Source organism: Macrotis lagotis, chromosome 1 (assembly GCF_037893015.1).
Source record: "Macrotis lagotis isolate mMagLag1 chromosome 1, bilby.v1.9.chrom.fasta, whole genome shotgun sequence".
Taxonomy (NCBI): Eukaryota; Metazoa; Chordata; class Mammalia; order Peramelemorphia; family Peramelidae; genus Macrotis; species Macrotis lagotis.
This window is the reverse complement of record NC_133658.1, coordinates 616,398,243-616,425,998: the sequence shown is the minus strand read 5'-3', so window position 1 is coordinate 616,425,998 and position 27,756 is coordinate 616,398,243. Positions and strand designations below refer to the sequence as shown.

General features: G+C 32.1%; 1 protein-coding gene across 1 annotated transcript in view; it reads left to right on the top strand.

Annotated features, from left to right (window-relative positions):
* DPP10 (dipeptidyl peptidase like 10) overlaps positions 1 to 27,756 on the top strand; it is a 1,029,304-nt gene that overhangs the window by 550,067 nt on the left and 451,481 nt on the right. The window contains exon 5 of the mRNA XM_074215016.1: positions 6,349 to 6,423. Within this exon, the coding sequence (XP_074071117.1) occupies positions 6,349 to 6,423 (75 nt within the window). The remainder of the gene's footprint in view (positions 1 to 6,348; positions 6,424 to 27,756) is intronic.

Genomic DNA, 27,756 nt, shown 5'->3' with positions numbered 1-27,756 from the left:
GAGCCAACTTTAAATCCTATTTGGTTACTTATGACTATTGGCATGTCAATGAATCTCTTGGGACCTTAATTTCCATGTCTGTACAAGGAGGCTTTGGGCTAATTAAGCACTAGTTGTGAATCTTTGATTCTCTACTTCCATGAATTTTTTCTAATATCTCTAGAAATGCTTTTTCTATGCCTCTAAATACTTTTTTCAGAGGACCTTTATTTTGTTTGCCACACAGCAGACTGTTAGCTGCACAAAACAATCTGGCTTTATTTGGGTACGTATCCAAAACTTCTTGACTGCTGACCTTCATCCTGCTTCCCTGTTAGATTTACTTTGGGATTCATTTGATTAAAAAAAAATCATTCATTACTCCTTTTTATATTTTCTCCCTATTTGGAAGCTTTCCTTATAGAGATCCTAGATATCATAAATATTTTGTGAAATAGATGGGGCTTCTTTTTGTAATATATCAGATTGTATAAAGGGAGCTGTTAGTTGAACATTTGAATATGAAATATTTTTTTTCTTCAACTTCTAGTGATTATTCTTTTGCATTTAGAGGATGTTGGAAAGCAAATATTATAAGCTCTGATGTCATTCATCCTGATATACTGTTAGCTCCATTCCTAATATTAAAGTAAAAATTTTCTATATTTGTGGGAACTTAGTTAAGTATCATCTATTGCATAAAATGTCAGAATTGAAATCTTTTCTTTCCTTTTCTTTTTAAACTTATATGATCAGGAAAATATGTTTATTCCATATTTTTAGATATGAATTGATCACATAAATTGCTATATTTTATATGAATATATATATATATATATATATCTGCAGTCTAATCATATTTCTTGATCAGACCTGTTAAGTTCCTTTAGATATCAACAGCATTCATTGATTAAGTTCCAGGTACCATGGAGTATATACTTTTTTCAACTACTGTCCCAATATCAGATACAAAATTCAGTTTTCTTTTTCCATTTGATTTATATCAGAAATTAGAGATTTTTCTCCTGTGATCATATTAGATAAAATTATATTTTCATAAAGCAAAGAGAATAGAAAGGTGAAGTCATACAATCATAAATCATAAATGTGCAATTTTTTGCTTTTAAACCAGTTCAATAGAGGACATGTAGGAAAACTGGGATACTGATGCACTATCATGAAGCTGTGAACTGATCCAATCATTCTGGAGAGAAATGTGGAACTATTTTCAAAGATCTATAGAAATGTGCATAACCTTTGATCCTTCAGCAACATTAATAGATCTGTATCTGAAAGAGATCATTAAAGGGGGGGGAGAAAACCCAATAAAATAGACAAACCTCTGGTTAATCTGATTAAAAAAAGAAAAAAGATAACCAAATTACCAGTGTCAAAAATGAAAGAGTGAACATACCACCTATGAGGAGAAAATTATAGAGATAATTCAGTGTTACTTTGCCAAATTATATTCCAATAAATTGGACAACTTGAGTGAAAGGGATAAAAATTTACAAAATTTCAGACTGCCCAGATTAACAGAAGAGGAAATAAATTACTTAAATAACCCCATTTCAGGAAAAGAAATTGAAGAAACAATCAATAAACTGCCTAAGAAAAAGTCTCCAGGTGCAGATGGATTTACAAGTAAAGTCTACCAAACATTTAAGGAAAAATTAAATCCTATTCTACATAAACTATTTTTAAAAATAGGAGAGGAAGGAGTTCTGTCAAACTCTTTTTTTATGATACCAACATGATGCTGATACATAAGCTAGGAAGAACCAAAGCAGACAAAAAAATTATAGACCACTTTCCCTAATGAATACCAATGCAAAAATCTTAAATAAAATTTTACTATTGGGACTACAAATTATTACCAAGATAATACAACATGATAAGGTTGGTTTTATACCAGGCAGGCAGGGCTGGTTCAACATTAGGAAAACACTCAACATAATTAAACATATCAATAGTAAAACCAACAGAAATCATATGTTTATCTCAATAGATTCTGAAAAAGCCTTTGATAAAATACATCATTCCTATTAAAAACACTAGAAAGTTTAGGAATAAATTGAATTTTCCTCAAAAAAATAAATAGTGTCTATCAAAACCATGAACAAATATTATACTTAATGGGAATAAACTAAGAGCATTTCCAATAAATGCAGGGGTAAAGCAAAGGATTCCCATTATCACCATTACTATTCAATATAGTGTTAGAAATGTTAGCAGTAGCAATAAGAGAAGAAAAAGAAATTTAAGGAATCCAAATTGACAATGAGGAAGCCAAACTTTCACCCTTTGCAGATGATATAATGGTATACCTAGAGAACCCAAGAAAATCATATGAAAAGCTCCTTGAAACAATTAACAAATTCTGCAAAGTTGCTGGATATAAAATAAATCTACATTAATCATCAACATTTATATATGAACAACAAAGTCCAAGAACAAGAGATAGAAAGAGAAATTCCATCTAAACTAACTTTAGATAACATTAAATACTTGAGAATCTTACTCCCAAGGCAAACCCAGAAATTGTATGAACACAATTATAAAGCTCTCCTCACCCAAATAAAGTCAGATCTAAATAATTGAAAAATTATCAAATAATTGAAAAAATATCAAAATGGTTAGGTCAAGCTGATATAATAAAAATGACAATTATATCCAAATTAAATTACTTATTCAATGCCATACCAATCAAACTATCAAATAACCACTTTACTAAGCTAGAAAAAAATAGTAACAAAATTCATCTGGAGAAACAAAAGGGCAAGAATAGCAAAGGAACTGATGAAAAATAATGTAAAGGAAAGTGATCTACCTCTATCAGATCTTAAACTATACTGTAAAGCAGCAGTCATCAAAACTGCCTGTTATGGTTCATAAATAGAGTAATGGATCAGTGGGTTAGGATAGTTTGAAAAGAAACTGCAGTAATTGACTATAGCAATCTACTACTTGACAAACCCATAGATATTTGCCTTTGGAATAAGAACTCATTATTTGACAAAAATTGTTAGGAAAACTGGAAAGCAGTATGGCCAAAACTAGATATAGAGCCACATCTCACACCATATACCAAAATAAGTTCAAAATGGGTACATGATTTAGACATAAAGAGCAATACCATAGATAGCATATTAGACCAAAAATATTGTTATCTATCTGATCTATGGAAAAAGGATAAATTTATGACAAAACAAGAATTAGAGGAAATTATAAACTGCGGATTGAATGATTTTTAGTATAAAATCAATGTTGCCAAAATTAGAAAGAAATAAGAAAGCTGGGAAACAATCTTCACAACTAGAAGTTGTGATAAAGGTCTCATTTCTCTTTTTCTGTATTTAATATTTATTTATTCTCATTTTGTACAAATATTTTTTTATACATTAATAAAATATTCTTGTTTAAGAGTAAACTAAATACCCCCTTCCTCCCAAAAATATAGATTCACTTGAGCGATAAAGGGGAGAGAAAAAATTGAAATTAAAAAGAAAAAAATTAATAGTAATAATTGTAGGTATGTCCAGGTCTCATTTCTAAAAGATATAGAGAAATAAGTCAAATTTATAAGGTCACAAGTCATTTCCCAGTTTATTAATGGTCAAAAGATGTGAACAGTTTTCAAATGAAGAAATCAAAGCTATATGTAATCATATGGAAAAAATGATCCAAATCACTACTGATTACAGAAATGTAAATTAACACAGCAATGAGGTAATATCTAACACCTATTAGATTATCCCAGATGAGAAAAAGGGAAGATGATTAATATCGGAGAGGATGTGGGGGGACTGTGACATTGATGTATTGCTGCTGTGTTAGGTTCCTTTTAGACTAGCAACTCAGGATGTATTATGTTCCTGCCGCTTATTTATCCTTACCCAGGCGAACATTGAAGGGGCAGGAGACAAGGATGAAAAGTTCTCCTTAAAGTTCTCCTAATTCTCCATGTTCTCCAAGATCTCCATTTATTAAGCCAAATACAAGTGCTTAAATATCCTCCCCAGTCCCTGGTCCACTCCCACTCTTGTGGCACTTAGTAAAACAATGCTGGTGCTAGAGGACACCAGATGATAAAAGTTTACAGTACTAACACACACAAAAAACAGTCCCTTACACTGGTGGAGTTGTGAACAGATCCAACCTTTCTGGAGAGCAATATAGAACTATGCCCAAAGAGAAATAAAACTGTTCTTACCCTTTGACCCAGCAATTCCAGTTCTGGGACTATATCCAGAAGAAACTTTAAAATATGGGCAAAGTCTTACATGTTCCAAAATATTCATAGCAGCTCTTTTTGTAGTGGCAAAGAACTAGAAATTGAGGGGATGTCCATCAATTGAGGAGTGGCTAAACAAGTTGTGGTACATGAATACTATGGAATATTATTGTTCTATAAGAAACCATAAATGGTTGGACTCTCCAGAGTCATGGAATATTTGACTTATGATATCTGATCCTGAGCCAAGGGAGTAGAACCACAAGAATAATGTACACGTCAACAGCATTATGAGATGAACAACTGTGGTGGAAGCCACTCTTCTAGACAGTTCAAAAAGCTAGGACAACTGTATTAGACTGGTAATGGTCTATATTTTCCCCAACCAAAGGAAGAACAAAACACACAGAAAAAAAAAATCCTTCAAAATCAGATGAACACTTTATAAAAATCTCTTATGTATCTCTTTTCCCTTAATCCTAATTCCTGTTGCCAAAAATTACTAATTTGTAAATATATTTAAGAAAATATGTGTGTAAAATGCTAACCTGACTGTTCTGTACTGGGGGGGGGGGGGGGTGGAAGGAAGAGTGAAGGGAAATTTTATAACTTGGAAATATGCATATACAAATGCATGAAAATAAAAAAAATTTCAGTTAAAAAAAGGAAAAGGACCCACATGTACAAAATATTTGCAAGAATCTGAGAATTTTTGGTGGTGAAGAATTAAAAATTGTCAGGAGATGCCCAGCAATTGGGGAAAGGTTAAATAAGTTATGGCATATGAATTAATAGAATAATATTTTTCCATAAGAAAAGATGGGGGGGGCGGCTAGGTGGCACAATGGATAAAGTACCAGCTCTGGAGTCAGAAGTACCTGGGTTCAAATCCGGTCTCAGACAATAATTACCTAGCTGTGTGGCCTTGGGCAAGCTACTTAACCCCATTGCCTTGCAAAAAAAAAAAAGAAAGAAAGAAAAGATGGGCAGGCGAATTTCAGAAGATCCTGGAAAGACTTAAATGAACTGGTTCTATGTAAAGGGAATGGAACCAGGAAACATTGTACATAGCAATAGTAACATTGTTTGATGATTAATTATGGTAGACTCACTTCTTCTCGACAATACAGTAATTTATAGCAGACATATGACAGAAAATGCCTTTCACATTCAGAAAAGGAACTATAGAGTATGAAGGCTGATCTAAGCAAATCACTTTTTACTTTATTTTTTTTTATGATTTTTCTCTTCTATTTTAATTCTTTGTTTCAACTAAGACTAATATGAAAATATATTTAATGATTGTGCCTGTATAACCTAAAAAGAATCAATCTAATAGCTGGTAATCCATCCTCCATAAAAAATAACTGTTGAGTAACAGAAAGAAAACTTTGACTTTTCTAATATTATTTAAAATATTTATTCCATTGTCTAAAATGGTCTCAAAAATTGATTGGGGTTATATATATTAAGCATTTATTATATGTCAGATACTATGCTATGCACTGGGGATACAAAGAAAGTTATGAGAAAGCCCTTGCTTTCAAGGAAATATCAATCTAATGGGGAAAGGAAAAAATTTTTAAAAATGTTAAAAGAGACTGAGAGGTTATTTTATGTTTAGGTATGATGAAATCATGCAGCCTGGTGGGAAATAATCTGAGGAGGTTTAAGCTTCTTTGTTGTTTTCTTCTTGTAGAATATTGCTTTTCAGGGGATAATGAATACAGAAAAGTTTTTTGGGATAGAAATGATGAGAATTTTCCAATAACTACAATTTATACGGCACTTTATGGTTTTCAAAGTGTGGTACATATTATCTCATTGGATATTTATTAAAAATCTATGAAGTACATGCCATTATTATCCTGGTTTTACTGATGAGGAAACTAAAACTAAGAGACAAAGCATTTCTTGACCAAGATTAGACAGTTAGTAAGATTTTCCTGACTGTAAGTTCAGTACTTTTTACATTTCTACACCTAGTAAAGACACACACACACACACACACACACACACACACACACACACACACACACACACACAGAATATTATTTGCTTCCTTATTAACAGTAGGGCATAAAATTCAAATATTTCATTTTTCAAACAATTTTAATTCTCTCATTGTTTCTTAGGTTACCTTTAAAGCATCAAGACATTCCGTTTCACCAGACCTAAGATTTGTCCTTCTGGCTTATGATGTGAAACAGGTAAGGAAATGAGTAATTCTAGTTATATCTTCCATATTATTTCTATATAGTTTGTAGTGGACACTGAATGAAGGCTTATTTTAGTGTAGAAGTGATATAATTGGTTGTTAATTACTTGCCAGTGGTACACTTGATAGTTATTTGAACAGTAGAGACTAGAAGTGGGAGACATGATGCTTGAAAATTGTAGTTGTTCAAAGAAAGAAAATGAGGGTGTGAATAAGAAATATTGTGGACTGCTTTGAAAAATAAGGTATGTTTCTAAGGAATACTATAGGTATAAAATGAAATGAAATCATGACAGAAAAAAAGTAGCTAAAGGCATCACCAAAGTTATGTTCTTGTTGACATTGTCTAACTGTAGGAAAGATATGAATTATATTTATTCAATTATTTGGCAAAGTAAATAGGAAAGTATTATAAGAAATTAATTTATGTGATATTTAATTGTCAGTTATATTTAGTATTAAGAAAAGGAAAATATCAAACTAAGAATGAATTGTGATCTCTCAAAATAATTACTATTACTTTATTTGATTTGATATGAATATGAATTTGATTTGATATGAATTTGATATGAATAACTTGTTAAACTTGAAAAAAGTTGACTAAAACTGCTATATTAATGAATTATCTGGTAATTGTAGTAATCTATCTAATTTTAGCTTTAATGATTCAAGATTTTGTTTATGAAATTAGGTACGTGGATAAAACTAGATAAATAGCACCTATAATAATTGTATATTTATTTTTTTATTTATAGAAACAGTTTATTTATTTGCTGTCTTCGAAAAAGAATGAGGTTTCTGTTAACTATCCATTATTGTTCTGACTTAGATGTGTCCTCTTTAAACAACTGTGTTGCTGGAGAAGGTATTAAAATTGTATATGATCTCTCTAGGTTGTTTTTGCTTTGTCTTGTGATACAACATCTTTTTCAAAGCTCTATAGGTATCAGGGAACTTTTGTTAAAAGATGGATGAAAAAGAACTAGACAGTCAACTAAATCATTTTTGTTTTTTGAGTCAAATATATTTGATGGGAATATGAAAATTTTTGCTTTAGTAGCACAGTGATTTTTATGATCTAGAAAAGTGTTTGTGAAGTTGATTTGCTGATTGAGGCAAACACAAGTTGTTCCTTAAGAGAGATTCATTAAGGGCTTCCCAATTACATCTGAGATTGAACTGTATCTTTCACCCTATTTTGAAGTACACTTGATAAGTTAAATTTGCCTTTGATTGAAGAAGATAGAACTGCAAATCCTAGATTAATTTGTTTTAGACTTTTATACAAAGAATGCTTAGATCATATACTATATTTTCATGATAAAAATGTCTTCTGCTACTGTTCTTTCTTATACTGATATTTATATTTATAATTCTTTGGGGTAATTCATAAATTAATAGAAAGCAAGTTTATTTCCTATTTTGTATCTATTTTAAAAATGAAAATTATTTTCAAATTATAATATTTTAGGAGCAATTATCAATATGTCTTCCCTCATTAATTGTTATGATCTAATTGTGCGTTAAAAACATTTCTATTTGTCTGTTTATAACAAGCATTCTTAAGCATTATAGCAAGCTTCAATTTCCTTATCTATCAAATTAGATCAACAAAAGTACCAACCTGACAAGATTGTGCAAAAATCACGTAATATGAGCATAGATTTTAATGGGTTTGTAAACTTGGTTGAGAAAAAACACATTTTTATTTTTATTAACATCTGTACAAAAATTGACAGTGTTTTTAATTATTTAGGTTAGGAGCTCAAAGGCTTCATTCTTTAATTGATATTTTAATTGTTCAAATATGTGCTTTAACATTCATTCATATATGCATACATATATATATATGTTTACATAATTTCCTTACACCCTTCCTTCTCCCCCCCTCCTATCACTCAGCAGTGAACAGTCAGGGGTTGTATATACACATTTGTGTTAAACATATTTACACATTAGTAATTTAGGAATTAGGGTTAGGGAAAGAAGTATAAAAGATAAAATTTTCAAAAGGTGAATGTAGTCTTCATTAGATTCTGAAGGTTTTTGTTTTTGCTTTTTTGTCTGTTGTATTTCTTTCTCTGGAAGGGGAGAGCATCATCCTAGCTCTCTGAACTGCTGAGAGGAGCTTGATGCATTCATCAAGGCTGATCAACTCACAATGTTGTTGATAATGTGTAGAATGTTCCCTTGTTTCTGCTCCCTTCTCTCAGCATTGGATCCTGTGATTCATTCCATGATTCTCTTCAATCTTACCATTCATGGTTTCTTATAGAACAATAATATTCCATAGTATATCATGTAACATAACTTGTTTAGGAATTCCCCAATCGATGGGCAACCTCTCAATTTCCAATTCTTTGCTATTTACAAAAAGCTGCTATGTATGTTTTGGAACATGTAGGACTTTTCCCCATTTTTTATAATTTCTGATTATAAAACTAGAATTGGAATTCCTGGGTCAAAGGGTTTGAACAGTTTTATTGCTTTTTAGACAGAGTTCCATATTACTCTCTACAATGATTGGATCTGTCCACAACTGTACCAGCAATTCATCAATGTCCTCATCCTCCCATCACCTTTCCAACATTGATCATTTTCTCTTTTTCTCATATTAGCCCATCTGATAACCTTATAAATGTGATGCAATTCTCTATATCTGCTAGAAATGAGACCTTTATCACAGCTTCTAGTTGTAAATATTGTTTCCAAGCTTTCTGATTTCCTTCTAATTTTGTCAACATTGATTTTATAGTCAAAGTCATTCATTTTGCAATTTACATTCTTTTTTCCAGTTATTTTTTAAACTTTTAAAGGAGTTTTTCATAATTTTGATGCTTGACTCTCATTTCTTTTTTCCCCTCTTTTTCCTCTTACTCTCTTCTCTTGTTTGTAAATTATTTTTTAAACTCTCTATGAACTTTTGGATTTTAGTCCAATTCACAGATACTTTTGAGCCTCCCACTGTGAGTAAATTTTTCACTGTTTCCTTCTTCTATGGTGACATTGCTATTATCTTTTTCTGCAAAGTAACCTTCTATAGTGAGAGCTCTTTTATGTTTTTTAATCATCTTTAAATGTCTGAGCTCTATTTTGGGGCTGGAGTCTGATTTCTGGCTTGTTCTTGGCCAAGGTGTTACCTATTCAGTCTAGACCTTGCCTTTGTAAAGGTTTGTTTCCTCCTTTAAAATGTCTAAGTTCTGCCTATGCAGTAGTTTGTACCCAACCTAGTTCTCTTTTGCCTGGTGTTCCCAGGGTTCAGACTTTGTTTAAGGTTAGGAATCTCCCTGCTGGCTTGCTATCTAACTGCCAGGACATATGCTGTTCTCAGGCATTTGAGATCTGGCTATGTGGCTACAAGACTCCCACTGGCTTTTCAACTCTCTGGTCTAGCTATTCTTTATTTCCCCTTTTCTCCCAACAATCCATACCTTCACTGAAGATCCTATACAATGTCATTGAAAACTTCTTCAGATTCTCTCTTTTTTCTTGGTGTGACTTGTAGCCATATTGTCTGTGCAGAGGCTTTGTTTAACTTTTATAAGGAAATGCTCTGGGAGTATGTTACCTTCACACCACCATCTTGATAGGCTTCCGAGGGAAACTGTATGATTTAATAAATGATTTATTTTAGCTTTTTATAGAATAATATCATAATTCAATGAATAACCTTAAAATACTCTGATTTGATTGGTCATTGATCACATAAGTACAACCTTTATTGCTTTTAGGGGTTTGCTTCTATTGTATTGGCAAATCTTTAGAAACCCAGGAACATCTCTAAATCATAATCGTTCATTAAAGGGGAATTTTGAAGGAGAAGTTAATATGTACTATATGCATATGTTAAATATTTATATTTGTAAAATAAAAATAAAAATTCACATTGCTGAATTGCTGGAACAGTTGTGAACAGATCCAATCATTGTAGTGTTACATTAGATATAAGATATTAATTCATGAAATAGTCCATTCTAGGAAATCGCTGTATTTCACCTTCACCTGGGCTTTGTACCATAAACTTTCAGAATATACTGATAGCCACTAGGCAATCTCAGCTTACAATATATAAGTATCCCAAGATATTATTCAACAATTCATCAATTGAACAATCATTAACTGTAAGCTATTTCCAATTCCATTTATTGGCTGCTGAGCATTCAAAAACAAAATAGAAAATTTTTTCAATGAAATCACATTCTATACATACAATCCAAATATATAAAAAACAAAAATAATTCATGATTTGAATAGAGAAAATGAACTAGATTAATCATGAAAAAGTTATAGGAGGTTATAATAGAGACCAAACAAAGGAAACTAGGAACTCTCTGAAGTAGAGAAATTGGAGAAGTAAATTTGAACATAAAAGATAGTCTGTGTCAAAACATGATGGTAGGAAAAAATTCAAGAAACAACACTGATTTCAGTATGGCTGATATGAAGATGAGTAATGAACTTATAAGAAACTTCAAAGTATTCTTTTATAATGGAACTATTTAAATTCGTACTACAAGTAAAGGGAAACTAAATATAACTATGTGGACCTTTCATTTCTCTGTTTGTTTGCTATCAATGATCCAAAAAGTTATACATCATCTTCTATTGTATCCCTAACTAATATTTTTCTTTCTGCCAATATAATTAATATTCTGCAATCAAAAGAATCTAAAATAAACAGCTCTCAGCCAGTAGGCTCAAGGCTAGAAGTGATGGTCTTTTTTAGAAACTAATGTAACTATACTTACCAAACAAATTAATAAAGTCTCTTTTTGTGGCCCTCACCTTTATTTCTGCTATCCTTTCCTCTTGCATTACTACCAATGTCATCATTCATTAACTATTCTAGCTTAATCTGAAAGTGCTTTTGATAAAATCTCTTTGTTTTATGAATCTTCTAGATAGCAATATAGCTCTCTTGACAACTCATTTCTTCTCTTCTGTATTGTTTTATTTGTGTGTCTTGAGAAATTTCACTCCTGATTGAACTTCATCTTTTCTGGCTACTTTGTTTTGAATTTCATATAAGATATTCTTTTTATAATTTATTTTTCTTAAAGATATTGTTTGAGTTTTACAATTTTCCCCCCAATCTTGCTTCCCTCCCCCCCCCCCCCGCAGAAAGCACTCTGTCAGTCTTTATTTTGTTTCCATGTTGTACCTTGATCCAAATTGGGTGTGATGAGAGAGAAATCATATCCTTAAAGAAGAGAAGTCTAAGAGGTAACAAGATCAGACAATAAGATATCTGTATTTTTTCTAAATTAAATGGAATATTCCTTGCACTTTGTTCAAACTCCACAGCTCCTTATCTGGATACAGATGGCACTCTCCTTTGCAGACAGCCCAATATTGTTCCCGATTGTTGCACTGATGGAATGAGCAAGTCCTTCAAGGTTGAACATCACTCCCATGTTGCTGTTAGGGTGTACAGTGTTTGTCTGGTTCTCCTCATCTCACTCAGCATCAGTTCATGTAAATTCCTCCAGGCTTCCCTGACATACCATCCCTCCTGGTTTCTAATAGAACAATAGTGTTCCATGACATACATATACCACAGTTTGCTAAGCCATTCCCCAATTGAAGGACATTTACTTGATTTCCGATTCTTTGCCACCACAAACAGGGCTGCTATAAATATTTTTGCACAAGTAATGTTTTTACACTTTTTCATCATCTCTTCAGGGTATAGATCCAGTAGTGGCATTGCTGAGTCAAAGGGTATGCACATTTTTGTTGCCCTTTGCCGATAGTTCCAAATAGCTCTCCAGAAGGGCTGGATGAGTTCACAGATCCATCAACAGTGCAGTAGTGTCCCAGATGTCCCACAACCCTTCCACCAATGATCATTATCTTTCCTGGTCATATTGGCCATTCTGAGAGGTGTGAGGTGGTACCTCAGAGAAGCTTTAATTTGCATTTCTCTAATAATTAATGATTTAGAGCATTTTTTCATATAGCTATGGATTGCTTTGATCTCCTCATCTGTAAATTGCCTTTCCATATACTTTGACCATTTGTCAATTGGGGAATGGCTTTTTGTTTTAAAAATATGACTCAGTTATCTGTATAATTTAGAAATGAGTCATTTGTCAGAATCATTAGTTGTAAAGATTGTTTCCCAATTTACTACATTTCTTTTCATCTTGGTTACATTGGTTTTATCTGTGCAAAAGCTTTTTAATTTAATGTAATCGAAATCATCTAATTGGTTTTTGGTGATGTTCTCTAACTCTTCCTTAGTCATAAACTGTTCCCCTTTCCATAGATCAGACAGGTAGAGTAGTCCTTGATCTTCTAATTTGCTTATAGTATTGTTTTTTATGTCTATGTCCTGTAACCATTTGGATCTTATCTTGGTAAAGGGTATGAGGTGTTGGTCGAATCTAAGTTTCTTCCATACTAACTTCGAATTATAGCAGCAATTTTTATCAAAGAGGGAGTTTTTATCCCAATGGCCGGACTCTTTGGGTTTATCAAACAGCAGATTACTATAATCATCTCTTGCTTTTACACCTCGTCTATTCCATTGGTCCACCACTCTATTTCTTAGCCAATACCAAACAGTTTTGATGACTGGTACTTTATAATATAATTTTAGATCAGGTAGGGCTAAGCCACCTTCTTTTGCACTATTGTTCATTAAGCTCCTGGCAATTCTTGACTTTTTATTTCTCCATATGAATTTACTTACAGTTTTTTCTAACTTGTTAAAGTGTTTTGGAATTTTGATTGGTAGGGCACTAAAGAGATAGTTTATCGTTGGTAGAATTGTCATTTTTATTATATTAGCTCTACCTATCCATGAGCAGTTGATATTTGCCCAGTTATTTAAATCTGATTTAATTTGTGTGAGAAGTGGTTTATAATTGTTTTTAAAATGATTTTGAGTCTCTCTTGGCAAATACACTCCCAAGTATTTTATATTGTTTGAGGTTACTTTGAATGGGATTTCTCTTTCTATCTCTTCCTGCTGTTTCTTGTAGACATATATAGAAAAGTTGAGGGTTTATGAGGGTTTATTTTATAACCTGCAACTTTGGTATAATTGCTAATTGTTTCCAATAGTTTTTTGGATGATTTCTTGGGATTCTCTAGGTAGACCATCATGTCATCTGCAAAGAGTGAGAGTTTTGTCTCTTCCTTCCCAATTCTAATTCCTTCAATTTCTTTTTCTCCTCTAATTGCTGATGCTAACATTTCTAATACAATATTGAATAGTAGTGGTGATAATGGGCACACTTGTTTCATGCCTGATCTTATTGGGAATGCCTCTAGCCTCTCCCCATTGAATATAATGCTTGTTGATGGTTTCAAATAGATACTGCTAATTATTTTAAGGAACAGTCCATTTATTCCTACATTCTCTAGTGTTTTTAATAGGAATGGATGCTGTATTTTGTCAAAAGCTTTTTCAGCATCTATTGATATGATCATATGGTTTCTGATAGGTTTGTTGTTGATATAATTGAGTATACTAACAGTTTTCCTAATACTGAACCAACCCTGCATTCCTGGAATAAATCCTACTTGATCATAATGTATTACACTAGTGATAACTTGTTGTAATAGTTTTGCTACAATTTTATTTAGGATTTTTTCATCTATATTCATCAGGGAAATAGGTCTATAATTTTCTTTCTCTGTTTTAACTCTTCCTGGTTTAGGTAACAGTATCATATTGGTTTCATAGAAAGAGTTAGGCAGAGTTCCATCTTTCCCTATTTTCCCAAAGAGTTTATATAGGATTGGAACCAATTGTTCCTTAAATGTTTGGTAGAATTCACTTGTGAATCCATCAGTCCCTGGAGATTTTTTTCAGGGAGTTCAAAAATGGCTTATTGAATTTCTTTTTCTGAGATACGTTTGTTTAGGTATTTAATCTCTTCTTCATTTAACCTGGGTAACTTTAATTTTTATAAATATTCATCCATTTCACTTAGATTATCAAATTTATTGTCATAGAGTTGGGCAAAATAATTTCGAATTGTTGCTTTAATTTCCTCCTCATTGGTGGTGAGTTCATCTTTTTTCATTTATGATACTAGCAATTTGGTTTTCTTCTATCTTTTTTAAAAATCAAATTGACCAGAGGTTTATCAATTTTTCTTGTTTTTTTCATAATACCAACTTTTGGTTTTATTTATTAATTCAATAGTTTTTTTGCTTTTGCTTTTATTAATTTCTCCTTTAATTTTTTGAATTTCCAATTTGGTATTTAATTGGGGACTTTTGATTTGTTCTTTCTCTATTTTTTTAGTTGCATATTTAGTTCATTGATTTCCTCTTTCTCCAATTTAGTCATGTAAGCATTTACAGCTATAATATATCCCCTGAGAGTCACTTTGAATGAATCCCATAGGTTTTGGTATGTTGTTTCATTATTGTCAGTATCTAGGATAAAATGGTTAATTCTTTCTATAATTTGTTTTTTGGTCCACTCATTTTTTAAAATGAGGTTATTCAGTTTCCAGTTTGTTCTGGGTCTATATCTCCTTGGCCCAGTATTGCATATGACTTTTATTGCATTGTAATCTGAGAAAGATGTATTCACTATTTCTGCCTTTCTACAGTTGATCATTAGGTTTTTATGTCCTAGTACTTGGTCAATTTTTATATAAGTTCCATGTACTGCAGAGAAAAAGGCATATTCCTTTCTATCCCCATTCAGTTTCCTCCATAAGTCTACCATATGTAATTTTTCTAACAATCTATTTACCTCCTTAACTTCTGTCTTCTTTATTTTATGATTCGATTTATCTAGATTTGATAGCGGGAGGTTGAGGTCTCCCACTAGTAGAGTTTTGCTGTCTATGTCTTCCTCTAGTTCTTTCAGCTTCTCCTCTAAGAATTTGGGTGCTGCCTCACTGGGTGCATATATATTCAATATTGAAATGAATTTATTTTCTATGGTACCTTTTAGGAGGATAAAGTTTCCTTCCTTATCTCTTTTAATGCTATCTATTTTTGCTGCTGCTTTGTCTGAGATAAGGATTGCTACCCCTGCTTTTTTTTTTACTTCAGCTGAAGCAAAATATATTTTACTCCAACCTATTACCTTTACTCTATATGTATCTCTCTGCTTCAGATGAGTTTCTTGTAAGCAGCGTATGGTAGGATTCTGGTTTTTAATCCACTCTGCTATGTGCTTACCTTTTAAGGGAGAGTTCATCCCATTCACATTCAAGGAGATGATTACTAATTCTTTATTGCCCTCTGTGCTATCTTCCCTCTGTTTGTATTTTTCCCCTTTACCCCCCCTTTATCCATATTCCCCATTATTTTGTTTTTGAATACCACCCCCTTCAGTGTGTTTGCCCTTCTATATCACACCCTCCCCTTTCTTTCCCCTTTCCCTGTTCCCTTCCTTTTGTTATTTCCCCTTATTTCCTCCACTCCCCTTCCCTTTCTCTGTCCCCACTCCCCTTTTCCCCTTTTAATTCTTGAAAGGTTAGATGTTTTATAAGTTAACTGAGTATGTGTAGGTTGACTTTAAGCCAAGTCTGATGAGAAGAAGATTCAGGTGTCTCTCCTCTGCTCCCTTCTTCCCCTCTATTACCATAGGTTTTTTGTACCTCTTAGTGTAATGAGATTTACCCTATTCAATCCCCTCCCTCCTCTAGTCTCTTTCCTGTCCCTCTTTTGAAGGAGGTAGTTTTTTTTAGATCCTTCTAAGTTATAGAAAATTATGAGTGTCTGTCCCTTCTAGTTCAGTATAATCTATCGAATAGAGTCAAAATGCCTGAGAGTTATTAGAGTCTTTTTCCCAAGTGTGGTTGAAGCCAGTTATATCTCATTAGATAGCAGTCTCATGGATAGGTCATGAATGTCCATCATTTCTGGCTAGGTGTATTCTCTCTGTTAGAGTTACAATTCTCAAGATTTATGAGAATCCCACCCCATGTTGTTATATAGCCAGTTTCAATTTACTGGATGCCATTTTTTTCCTTTTACCACCCCCCGCTTTTTTTTTAACCTTTTCATGTGTCTCTTGAACCTCCTGTTTGATGTCCAAATTTTCTGTTTAGCTCTGGTCTTTTCATCAGAAATTTTTGGAATTCTTCCAGTTCATTAAATGTCCATCTTTTTTCCTGGAAGAGAAGGTTCAGCTTTGCTGGAAAGTAGATTCTTGGCTGCATTCCAAGCTCCCTTGCTCTTCGAAATATCTCGTTCCAGGCCCTTCGATCCCTTAATGTTGGTGTAGCCAGGTCCTGAGTGATCCTTACTGTGGCTCCTTGATAGATATTTAAATCGTTTCTTTCTGGCTGCTTGCAGTATTTTCTCTTTTATCTGCTAGTTCTGGAGTTTGGCCATAACATTCCTTGGTGTTTTCATTTTAGCATTTTTTTCTGGTGGGGATCGATGTACTCTTTCAATAACTACTTTCCCCTCTGATTCCCCTGATATCAGGGCAGTTTTCCATTACTAGATCCTGTAATATTAAGTCCAGGCTTTTTTTCTCTTCAATGTTTTCAGGAAGTCCTATAATTTTCAGGTTGCCCCTCCTCGATCTATTCTCGAGGTCAGTGGTTTTGTTGATGAGGTATTTTACATTTGCTTCTATTTTTTCTATTTTTTGATTTTGTTTAACTGACTCTTGCTGTCTCATGGAATCATTAGTTTCTGTAGACTCCATTCTGTTTTGGGGGGAGGAGTTTTCTTCATTATCCTTTTGCAACAACTTTTCCAATTGGTCAATTCTACTTTTGAAAGAGCTTTCAATTTGACCAATTGAGGTTTTGAGAGAATTAATTTCTTTTTGCATTTACCTATTTGAGGATCTGAGAGAATTATTCTCATTTTGTATTTGTCCAATTGAGGATCTGAGAGATTTATTCTCAGTTTGTATTGGTCCAGTTGATGCTGTGAGAGACTTATTCTCATTTTGTAATTGTCCAATTTATTCTCCTTTTGTATTTGGCCAATTGTACTTTCTAAGGTTTTTGTTTTCTTGTTGCAAGGTATTAATTTTCTCTCCCAAATTTTTAAGCTCCTTCCTTGTTTCTTCGAGGAAGTCTTTCTGTGCTGGAGACGAGATTGTATTCTTGTCAGAAGTTCCAGGTCTTTCTGAGTTAGGGTCTTTCCCTTCCAGGAATTTTTCCATGGATCCACCTTTCTGCTGACCCTTTTTCATTTTGTTAATACCTTGAGTTGTGGAGGGGGCTGGTTCACCGGGGCTTGGGATCGCTAAAGGCTTTACTCCCTGAGTGCAGTTTCTCTGGCTGGCCAGTAGGAGGTGCTGGTTGCTTTCTCTGGAGTGTATGTGACCTTGCTCGAGGCCTTCTCCCTTTTCTTGAAGGGAGGAGTTGGAGCTATTGAATTGTTTTGCCTTCAATCAATGGTGGGTTTTACCCTGGCCTGAGGTCATTCCTCAGCTGGGCTGGTTCTTCTGCTGACACACCTGGGCCTGAGGCAGAAGTAGTTTGCATTTGTTTGCTCTGGGAAGAGGTCTGAGCTGTAATGGGACTCAGAGTTCCTCAGACCAGAGGAGCCCAGAGATGGTATCCTCAGCAATCCTGCACCAGAACTCTCCCCTCAGCCCCGTCCCCAAGCTCCAGGGGGACAGCACCAACACTAGTGCCTCTGCTGCCCCGCCGACCCAAGCCCCTGTAGTCCAGTCCCACCTCTGATCCAGCAGGTCCAGCTCTCAGGCCTCTGACTCCTGGTTTCAATTCAGCTGTTAATCTGGCTGATCCAGGGCTGATCCTCCTTCTGAGCCCAGACTCACCCGCTGGAATTCGGCCAAAGCTTCTCTGGAGACAAATCTTGAGGTAGATGTTCTTCTCCTGGCTTTTCTTTCTGGGTTTTGTGGGTCGGATTTCTTTTAAGAGGCTTGTTTCATATGATAGATGGGGAAGAGATCAGGAGACTTTAGAACTGTGCCTGTCTTCTCTCCACCATCTTGGCCAGAAGTCATCCATATAAGATATTCTTAACAAATATACATTGAATTAAATAGTGGGAACATTGATTTATACTTACATCCAATAGGATGACTTGAGGTGAGAAAGTCCTGAGTTGAAATTTTGCCTCAAATACCAACCTGACAAGACTTTTTTGATAACTAAATTATGTATCATATACAAAATGTTTAAAACTTCATAAGCATATATATATGCATATATAAATACATATATATATGTATATATATATATATATATATATATATATATATATATATATATATATATATATTCTACCTATTATGGCTATTTTTGTCTGAACTCTTTGAAATTTATTGTGCCTGTATCTAGGGAACATGAAAGATTGTAGTATTTTTTTCCTCTATAAGAAATTGTAACATGAAGTACTTTTACTTTTCCCCAAGAAATTTATATTTTAACCCTATAATTACTATGAAATAGGGAGGTAAGCACCCCCTTTAGAATAAGGTAAAATTAGGTTCAAATACTAACTCTGAAGCACATTGTTGATGTGAGTTACAATAAGTCTTTTAAATTTGAGGTCAGATAAGGAATATACCATATTTGGAAGCTGAAGATATAGGATTAAATCTTTTTCATTTTTTTATTTGTAAAATTAAGATGCTAGATTCAGTGATCTCTAAAGTTATTTCCAGAATTATATTTATCTTCTAATAACCTATCAATGCCTCCAGGAAATACATTAAATCTACAACATCAAAATTGATGGAAAAAATGTGGAATTTTGTATCAGTCTTACTCAATTATAAAAATAAATCCATTAAAAACAGTAAAAATAACACAATTACTAATTGAAAAGAAAGCGATTCCAAATAGAAATCTCTCATTGTCTTCTAAGGACTAAATGAGATCATTGTTAAGGTACTGTTAATTCAACATTGTATGAGTATCAATTGTAATTGATGTAATTAAAAAGGATTTATATTACCAGTTTGAAAAATTCAAGTTATATTTTAAGAAGAGTCTCACATTACCACTTTGGAAAATGCATTTAGATGCCCTGAGTTACTGATGTTATTTGTACGTCTTTTTTTTTTAATTCTCCTTGAAACTTAGATGTCTTCAAACATCTTTCAGTTCCTTTGTCCAACCCCTTTTAGCATTTTGCATCTTCAGAGGTAAAAGAAAAGTTGAATGTTCTAACATTATAAAACAAAACAAATGGGGATGCCCATCAATCAGGGAATGGCTAAAAAAAACTATGGTACATGAATACTATGGAATATTATTGTTCTATAAGAAACCATAAATGGTCAGACTCTAGAATAACATGGAAGGACTTACAGGATCTGATGCTGAGCAAATGGAGAAGAACCAAGAAAGCAATGTACACATTAAAAACAACATTGTGAGATGATCAACCTAAATGGAAACAGCTCCTCTCACAGTTCAGAGAGATAGGAAACCTATATTAGAACAGCTATGGAAAATGTTACCCCATCCAGAGGAAGAAAAATAGAACAAAACAAAACAAGAAAAATAAACCCAACCCTTCAGAATCTGATAAACACTTTATAAAAATTATCTCTCATGTATCTTTTTCCCTTAAACCTAATTCCTCATACCCAAAATGACTAATATGTATGCATGCTTATACAAAATATGTATGTACAATTCTAACCTGACTGTTTACCACTGAGGGCAGGGAAGTGAGAAAGAAGGGTGGAAAGAAATTTTTTAACTTAAAAGAATACATGTGCATATGGATGAAAATAAATAAACAAATTAAAAAAAGAAATTGTTACTTGTCCTTATTTGATCTGAACAAGATTTGTTGCAGATGTCTGAAAAATTAAATTCAATCTCAATTTTATTATACATGATATTCTAAAAATTTTATCTTTTTTCTTCAATATGTCATCTCATCTTTAGATACAATTTAAGTCCATATGTCAATGGTGATTTCTATAATAATATTTTCTACTATACTTGTCCTCTTCCTTTTCATTGGGTTTCTATATTTGACTATAACTTGTGGATAATTAGTCCTTTCTATACCTTGTCACATCTCTCATCCTCATTTTCTTTACTTATCCCATTTCTTTTGAATAATTACCACCTTTCACAACTAAATTTTAGTTGTTGGTCTCAAACTGTCAGGTATCACTAATAATGACTGTGAAAGATTTGTCTTTTCTTGTTAGGATCATTTTGTTAGGTTCATTTTGTTTTTGTCTTAGTATTCCCAACCTCCTTTGTGCATTCTTATGTAGGAAAATAATTGAATGTGTTCACTCTGTATTGGGTTTTTATTTTCTATCACTTTTGATTATTACTCTCTCATAGTAACACATGTTTTTTATGAGTACTTTATAGTCATACAGCTGTGAATGAATTTAAAGCCTATCTAATGCAAACACCTTCTAATTCCTAACGGGTTCCATACTGCTTCTCCAAAGTAGTTTTCTTTTTTTTTTTAATATTGTAGCCTTTCTTTGTTTTATTTTCTTCTATAATTTGGAAAATGACTGATTATTCCCTATTTCTTGACCATTTCTTCTCCATGCTGCCAAACTTTTATCCATCATCTTCATCATCTTCTTACTGGGCAATATTACATTATGTCCTTGGCTTCCTAAGATCTAATAGATAAACTTTCACATTTTTCTTGATGGAAATGAGACTTTCACTTAAGTTTCAGTCCCTGCCCTCACTCCTTACCACCTGAATTTTAATTTCTGTCCTTGGATTTTTCAGGTATTATAAGTGACTTTTCATCACATCTTGGCAAGAAGGCATCTATACTCTTGACTTTTTCCACCCAATCTTAAAATAACCATAAAACACACATATTTCCGTCTTCAAATTAGAATGTAAAGTATAATGCAAATGTAGTATGATCAAAGCAATCTATTCTTTTTTATGAATTCACCATCAACTTTATAGACTTTAAATTCTTTATAGCACAATAAGTAAATTAATGAATCAATTAAAGACTTTTTAAATTATTGGTTTAATATGATGAAGTTGACATTGGAAATAAATTTATTTATTACATTTAAGATGTATTGGAAAGGAACAAATCCTTAATATCTGTCATTTAAGTATCTGGTAATAATAGAAATGGAAAATAAAAGAAGGAATAAATGGGAAAAACAATAACAAAAGAGGATATATTATATTTGGTCTTACTTTAAAATAAAATATAATTAAAGGAGTCTAAAATAAAACTTTCAATTTCAGAATGTGTTTAAGTGGAAAAATCATAGTACATAAATTATAGAAAAAAGAAAAGTCAGTGGAAAAATGTACTGAGTTATGCATAAAAGATTAAACTTTACATAAAGTTCAAATTCAATTCAATATTTTTCCAAAACCCTTTTAGGATTTGCATTTGCTTTTGTAATAAACATTTGATAATAATTCTGAGACTTGTGGAGCAATATATCATAAAGTATTTAATCAAGTCATTTCTATAATTATTTAATAGGTGCCATTTAATAGAAAATGGTATGAGAGGGAAATGATAGAATCTTGGTCTATTACTCATTTTTCAGTAGTCTATTAAATTATTCAGACAATCAGAAGCACATCAGGTGATTTTGTGAAGTCATACTGATTAATTTATAATTAAGAAATATATTAGAATTTTATTCTTTCTACAATTTCCATTATATATCAATGTAGTATTTTGTTATATTCTCAGTCTGTACATAGTCATGGGAAATGTCATTTGTAAAATGAATACATAAAGTATTTGCTCTACCTCTAAACTAGCACATGTGAAATTACTGTTTAAAATGTCCCTTTACACTAAGTGAAACACTATGGAATTGAGAGAGTAAATGGTTCTTAGCACTTAATTCACTTCTCGGTGTGATTTATAACCTTACAAAAATAGAACTGATACATGTCTGCAATTTTTTTTATAAATTTAACACTAGTAATTCTACACTTCTAAGACCTTATTAGTCATATATACTGCAACCAATTTCTTTATATTTCATCAAATCAGAGAAAGTCCTTTGTGATCTAGGAGAACTTCATAGCCAATAGTCTTGCCCTTTCTATGATCTTTGTTTATATTAATCCAATCACAGTTTAGTCATGGTAAAATACTATAATATGTGTTCCTAGGTGAGTAACTTCTCTTAAACCAATTTCAAATTGTATGTCAAATTAAGTCAAGATTAAATTCATGAATGTCTGAAGATATATATATATATATATGTATATATATATATATATATATATGTTCATACATATATGTCATACACATTGAAATGGAGTCTGGCTTATCTGAGTTTCAGTTGAGTTTCTCTAGTACTTCCTTTTTTAATATTATAGGGATAGAAGTTCATTGTTTTTTTTCCCAAAATAAAGGAGCTTAGGTTATCTTAAGTTAGACAGTTTATCAATTTCGACTAATTTCTTTTCTCTCCACATATGAACATCCACACTTAGATACTCAACCATATACACATCAGCAATCTACAATTATGAAAAGGTTATCTGGGAGGGAACATGATTAAAAAAAAACATTAAATCACTCAATAAGAGGTAGCAGAATTACAGCGTAGGCATAGCTTAGCAATTTTTGTGTTTTTCTCCTAAAAGATTCTTATTTGTGGACATTAGAAACATATATAGAATAGAATTTTGCTTGAATTTTTTTATATTTAGATTATTATTCTGAATCAAAAAGTTTTCATTTTCAGGATAGACTGCAATATAAAGATATTAATCAGGCAATAGCTGAATCTTCAACAGCTTTTTATTATACATATATGTATATATATACATGTGTATATATGTCTTCATATATATTTTGATATGTATTCATACTCATCTGTGAATGTGTAGTTTTTTCTGTGCATGCATAAAATAGTGCTTTTTTTAGCAAAATATTTTATCCATTAAATTTATAGAAAATAAATATTCCTCTGACTTGTTGTTATCTTTATTCCCTACTTTGACAAAATACAAAGGTGAAAAGATGATATCATGGGTACTCATAGATGATTTCCAGACAACTGGTTTTCTGAAGTCCCTTCAGAGATTTTGAATGTCCCATAAACTGTACAGGGCCATGGAAACCTATGTTGAATGAATCAAAGGGTGCTATATTTATATCTATATATAGCTATATACAATCTATATATGTATATCTATCTATATACACATACACATAGATAGATATGATATTAAGCTTCAAAATTTGTAGTATTCTTTTGGCAGGACAACCTATTCTCATGGATAATACTATCACTTTGTTACAATTTCTGTACTTCTTCCTCTTGAGGATAATGATGCAAGCACTTTTTTAGTTGTTAAAAAACATTTTGGATGACATACATATTATATTTTCAACAGGACATCATTTTGTCATCTGAAATGTTATGATGCCTACTGATTCTCTAGACATAAACAGTAATATATTATATAATGTATGCAATTACATATAATCACATCTTCATTATATAATATAAAATTTAGATTTGTGATAATTCCATGTGAAACATGTAATGGAGACATATATTATAGTATATCTACACATACTATTATGTATCTCTATATCTCATCACATATCAGATAAGAAATGATTCAAATACAAGGGAGAAAATGCAGGAAAGAATATCAGTGAACCTGGATTCATAATTTCTTCAATGCTTATATCTTTGCAAAGATTCTCATACCTGAATTGTTCTCTCTCCTTACCTATGACATAACTATTATATGTTTATGTACTTATATACAACCACACATATATCTATCACCACATATCTATAATTTATATGTTATATAATCATATATTTGCATTTATGTTTGTGTATGTATCTGCAGGTATTAATAAAAGATAGGAATTAAATATATACTAACTTTTTTTAGAGCTTCCATTTTATTGGCTAAGTTGGAAGGTGGAGGTAAATGAAGAGAGAGAAGTAAATTAACATAGATACTAATGAACTACCAAATAATTTTGCTTTGGAATGGACATTCATTAATGACTAGAAGGATCAAGGGGGAAAAAAACTACTTTGGGAAGTAGTTCATGCACTGAACTTGGAATTCCCAGAGGCATAGGTGAGAAGGGAGACATTCCATGCTTGATGTAGAGTTTGGGCAAAAGTGTAGGGATGTAAGATGTCATGAATCCAGATTCATTGATATATTTTCCTAAATTCTCACATTCAAATTTGATCCCTCTCTTATATGATTTTCTAGCACTTCAAAATGCTTTGTTGGGAAAGTCCTGAATTTTTTGTCAAAGAACAAAGCTTCACATTTTATCACTGTTAAATTCTACTTATATATTCTTGCCAAATCAATTAATCTCTTTGGATTTCAGTTCCCTCTTTTGTAAAAGAAGGGATGGTCTTGATTGGGTCTTAAGTCGTTTCTAGCTATATATTTATCAGTATCACTTATCTATACTACTAAATATCATCATTATCATTTATCTCTACTACTAAATATTATCATCATTTATCTCTACTACTAAATACTATCATCATCTCTATTACTAAATATTAAATGTTTTAGGAAATAAACGATGGCATATTTAGTTTTGTCTCTCAGTTTCTAACAAAATTTTGATGTTCAGACATTTCAGTTATTCCCATTTGATATTTTCTTGGGAAAGATACTGATGATTTGCTATTGTCTTTTCCATTTCATTTTTCCAGATTAGGAAACTAAGGAAAACATGCTTAAATGCAAAGAAATCTCTAAATCTAGATTTGAACTCAAGTCTACTTGACTCCAGACCTGATGTTCTGTCCACTCATCACCTAACTAAATAAAATAGGAGGTACATAATCTATGTTAAATAATATATGACATAAAAATTATCTTTATCCAACATTTCAATTTTCTCATCCTCCAATTTCTTTTCTTTCTTTTCTTTTCTTTAGATACCCACCCCTAACACTCAATATAAAATGATTGTCTGGTTTATAGAGAATTAGCCTTAATTTAGGAAGACCTAAGTTTAAATCAATCATCATACATACTACCTATGTAATCATGAAGAAATTACTGTCTCTGTTTGCTTTACTTTCCTCAACTCTAAAATGAAAATAAAAATAGCACCTTACTTTTAGGTAACTATGAGAATCCAATGAGTTGATATATGTAAATTACTTAGTAAAGAGACTGTTACATATTAGACACTTAAGAAAATGCTTAAATTCTTCCTTTATGAAGATATTTAATTAATACACATTTCAATATTCAATTTATTCAATATATTATTTTAGGTAAGCAACCAAGACATAGAACTATATTTTAACGAATTTTTCTAAAGTCATATCTCTAATGTAAATCTTCTTAATGGGTTAGACTTAAGATATATGTGAAATGAATAAACCATTTTATTCTGTCAGCTTTGTTAATATGTTTTATGTTAGCTGTTAAAAATTTTAATTAAGTTTACTTTTGTTTCAGCTCAATTAGAAATGTTCTCTATGCACAAAAGCACATAAATCTACATGAGGATAAACTATCTCTGAATGCAAAAATAATAATTAAATGAATCATTTAAATCTTGTCTAATACAAGGAATGTATCTAATACATATGTTACATCGGCTGTTTTGGTGCCTGCTCTCCAAACTTGAAGCTTTTTAAAATAGTATCATTATTATTCTCAAGTGTTGTATTCATTCATTTCTGTTTTTATCCTGATACGTCTGCATCATTGGAAAAGACCATTGCTATGATAAATATCTACTGTAACTAAAAAGTAATCTTTGTAAAATGAATACTGCATGCCTCCCTGCATTAAAAAGTAGCTCCTATTAGTGAATTATCTAATTAATTTCTAGGTGTTAATACTTGAGTGCCTTACAATTACAGATACATATTTGAAAAGACTCTGGGAGTATCTGGTCGTAGGAATATTTCACTCTGTTTAGTTTCATTCACTTTTCTTTTCCTACAATCAATGATCACAGAAAGTCTATGATAGTCTAGGAAGACTTCAATATTTCTGAGTCAGAAACATAATTCTCTGTACCACAAGTTAAATTGTCTCTTTCTTTCCCCTGAGACATTTAAGTTCTTTTTCCTCCCCACCCCCAACTCTTCACAAACATACATCATAAAGTTTTCTCTAATTGAAGCTTGCCTACAAAATAGTAAATCCTCATGATTAATAATTGTGTTCCTGTTTGGAAATCACTTGACATCCATAGACTCCAGTTAATTCACCTGTGAAATAAAGGAATTTGTCAGATAGACTATGAGTTCCCCTCATGTTGCACATCTATGATCCAATGATTCTAACCTGGATTATTGTAAAATTAAATCATCAAGTATTAAAAAGAGATAATATAGTAGAGAGTATATAGAAAGTGGGCTTTGTGACCATAGTCAAGTAATTTTAAGTACAGGTGCCACTTTTTAAATCTCTAACTAAATGTAAATGTCAGATGATTTGTTGGACATAATTTCATCCTTGTAACATCTCAGAAGTAGATGATCTCACAATCCTGCCTAAAAGAGAGAGGGAAAGGTATAAGTGTTAAAGCCATGCACATTGCAATTTATCTGTGACTTTTTGCATTAAAATGGAAAGTTTTTGTTAGGTAGCCAACGACTTTAGTATTAGAAACAAACAATTTTTAGTTAGATCTTTTTTCAAGATTCTATATCCTTTCATCTTCTGGACTGTCATATAATACCTTTTAGTGAGTGAAGAAGAAAATTTATAGAACTGGTATGGTTTATCAGTAGGTGAAATTAATCAATTAAAACTTACTAAAACCTAACCGTTTCCAAAGATTATAATACTTTTTATTCTCTTATCATACTATAGGGAAAAGGACAGATACTTTACTGGATCAAAATCTGGTACTATGCTTCAGATAATGTTGAAGTGTTTTACTATGAATACCAGAAGAAAAATTAAACAAAAAACAACAAAATGATGTACTAATCTACTTATTCCTTAATACCCCTTTAGTGCAGTATTGAATTCACAAGAAACTTGATCATAATAGTGAGCAAATTCTACAAGCCTTGTGACCATTTCAGTTCTATTTGCCACTGTTGCTTCAGAACCAGCCTAATTTAAAAATATTCTTTATGTTTTGTCTGTCTTTTAGCCAAATAACTATATGATTAACTTGAGATCCTAAGAGAATAAGATCATTAATTAGATTTCTCTAGGATTAAAGGTCATTGAAATCAGGAATCGAGCATGTTAATACTAGACTTAGTGCTGTAAAGCAGGTGACTTTGGAAAGACATAGCCATTATTTTCTACCTGAGGTGCTCATACTATGGTTAACAGGGAGCTGAAACATAATACAAATATAGAGATCATGAAGTACTTCACTGTTCTTGATGTGATCACTTCAATGGGACAAACAGTACTGAAAGAACTGACAAATGTGACTGTTGAGCCATTGGTAGTGAGCCTTGCCTTATTTCAGATTT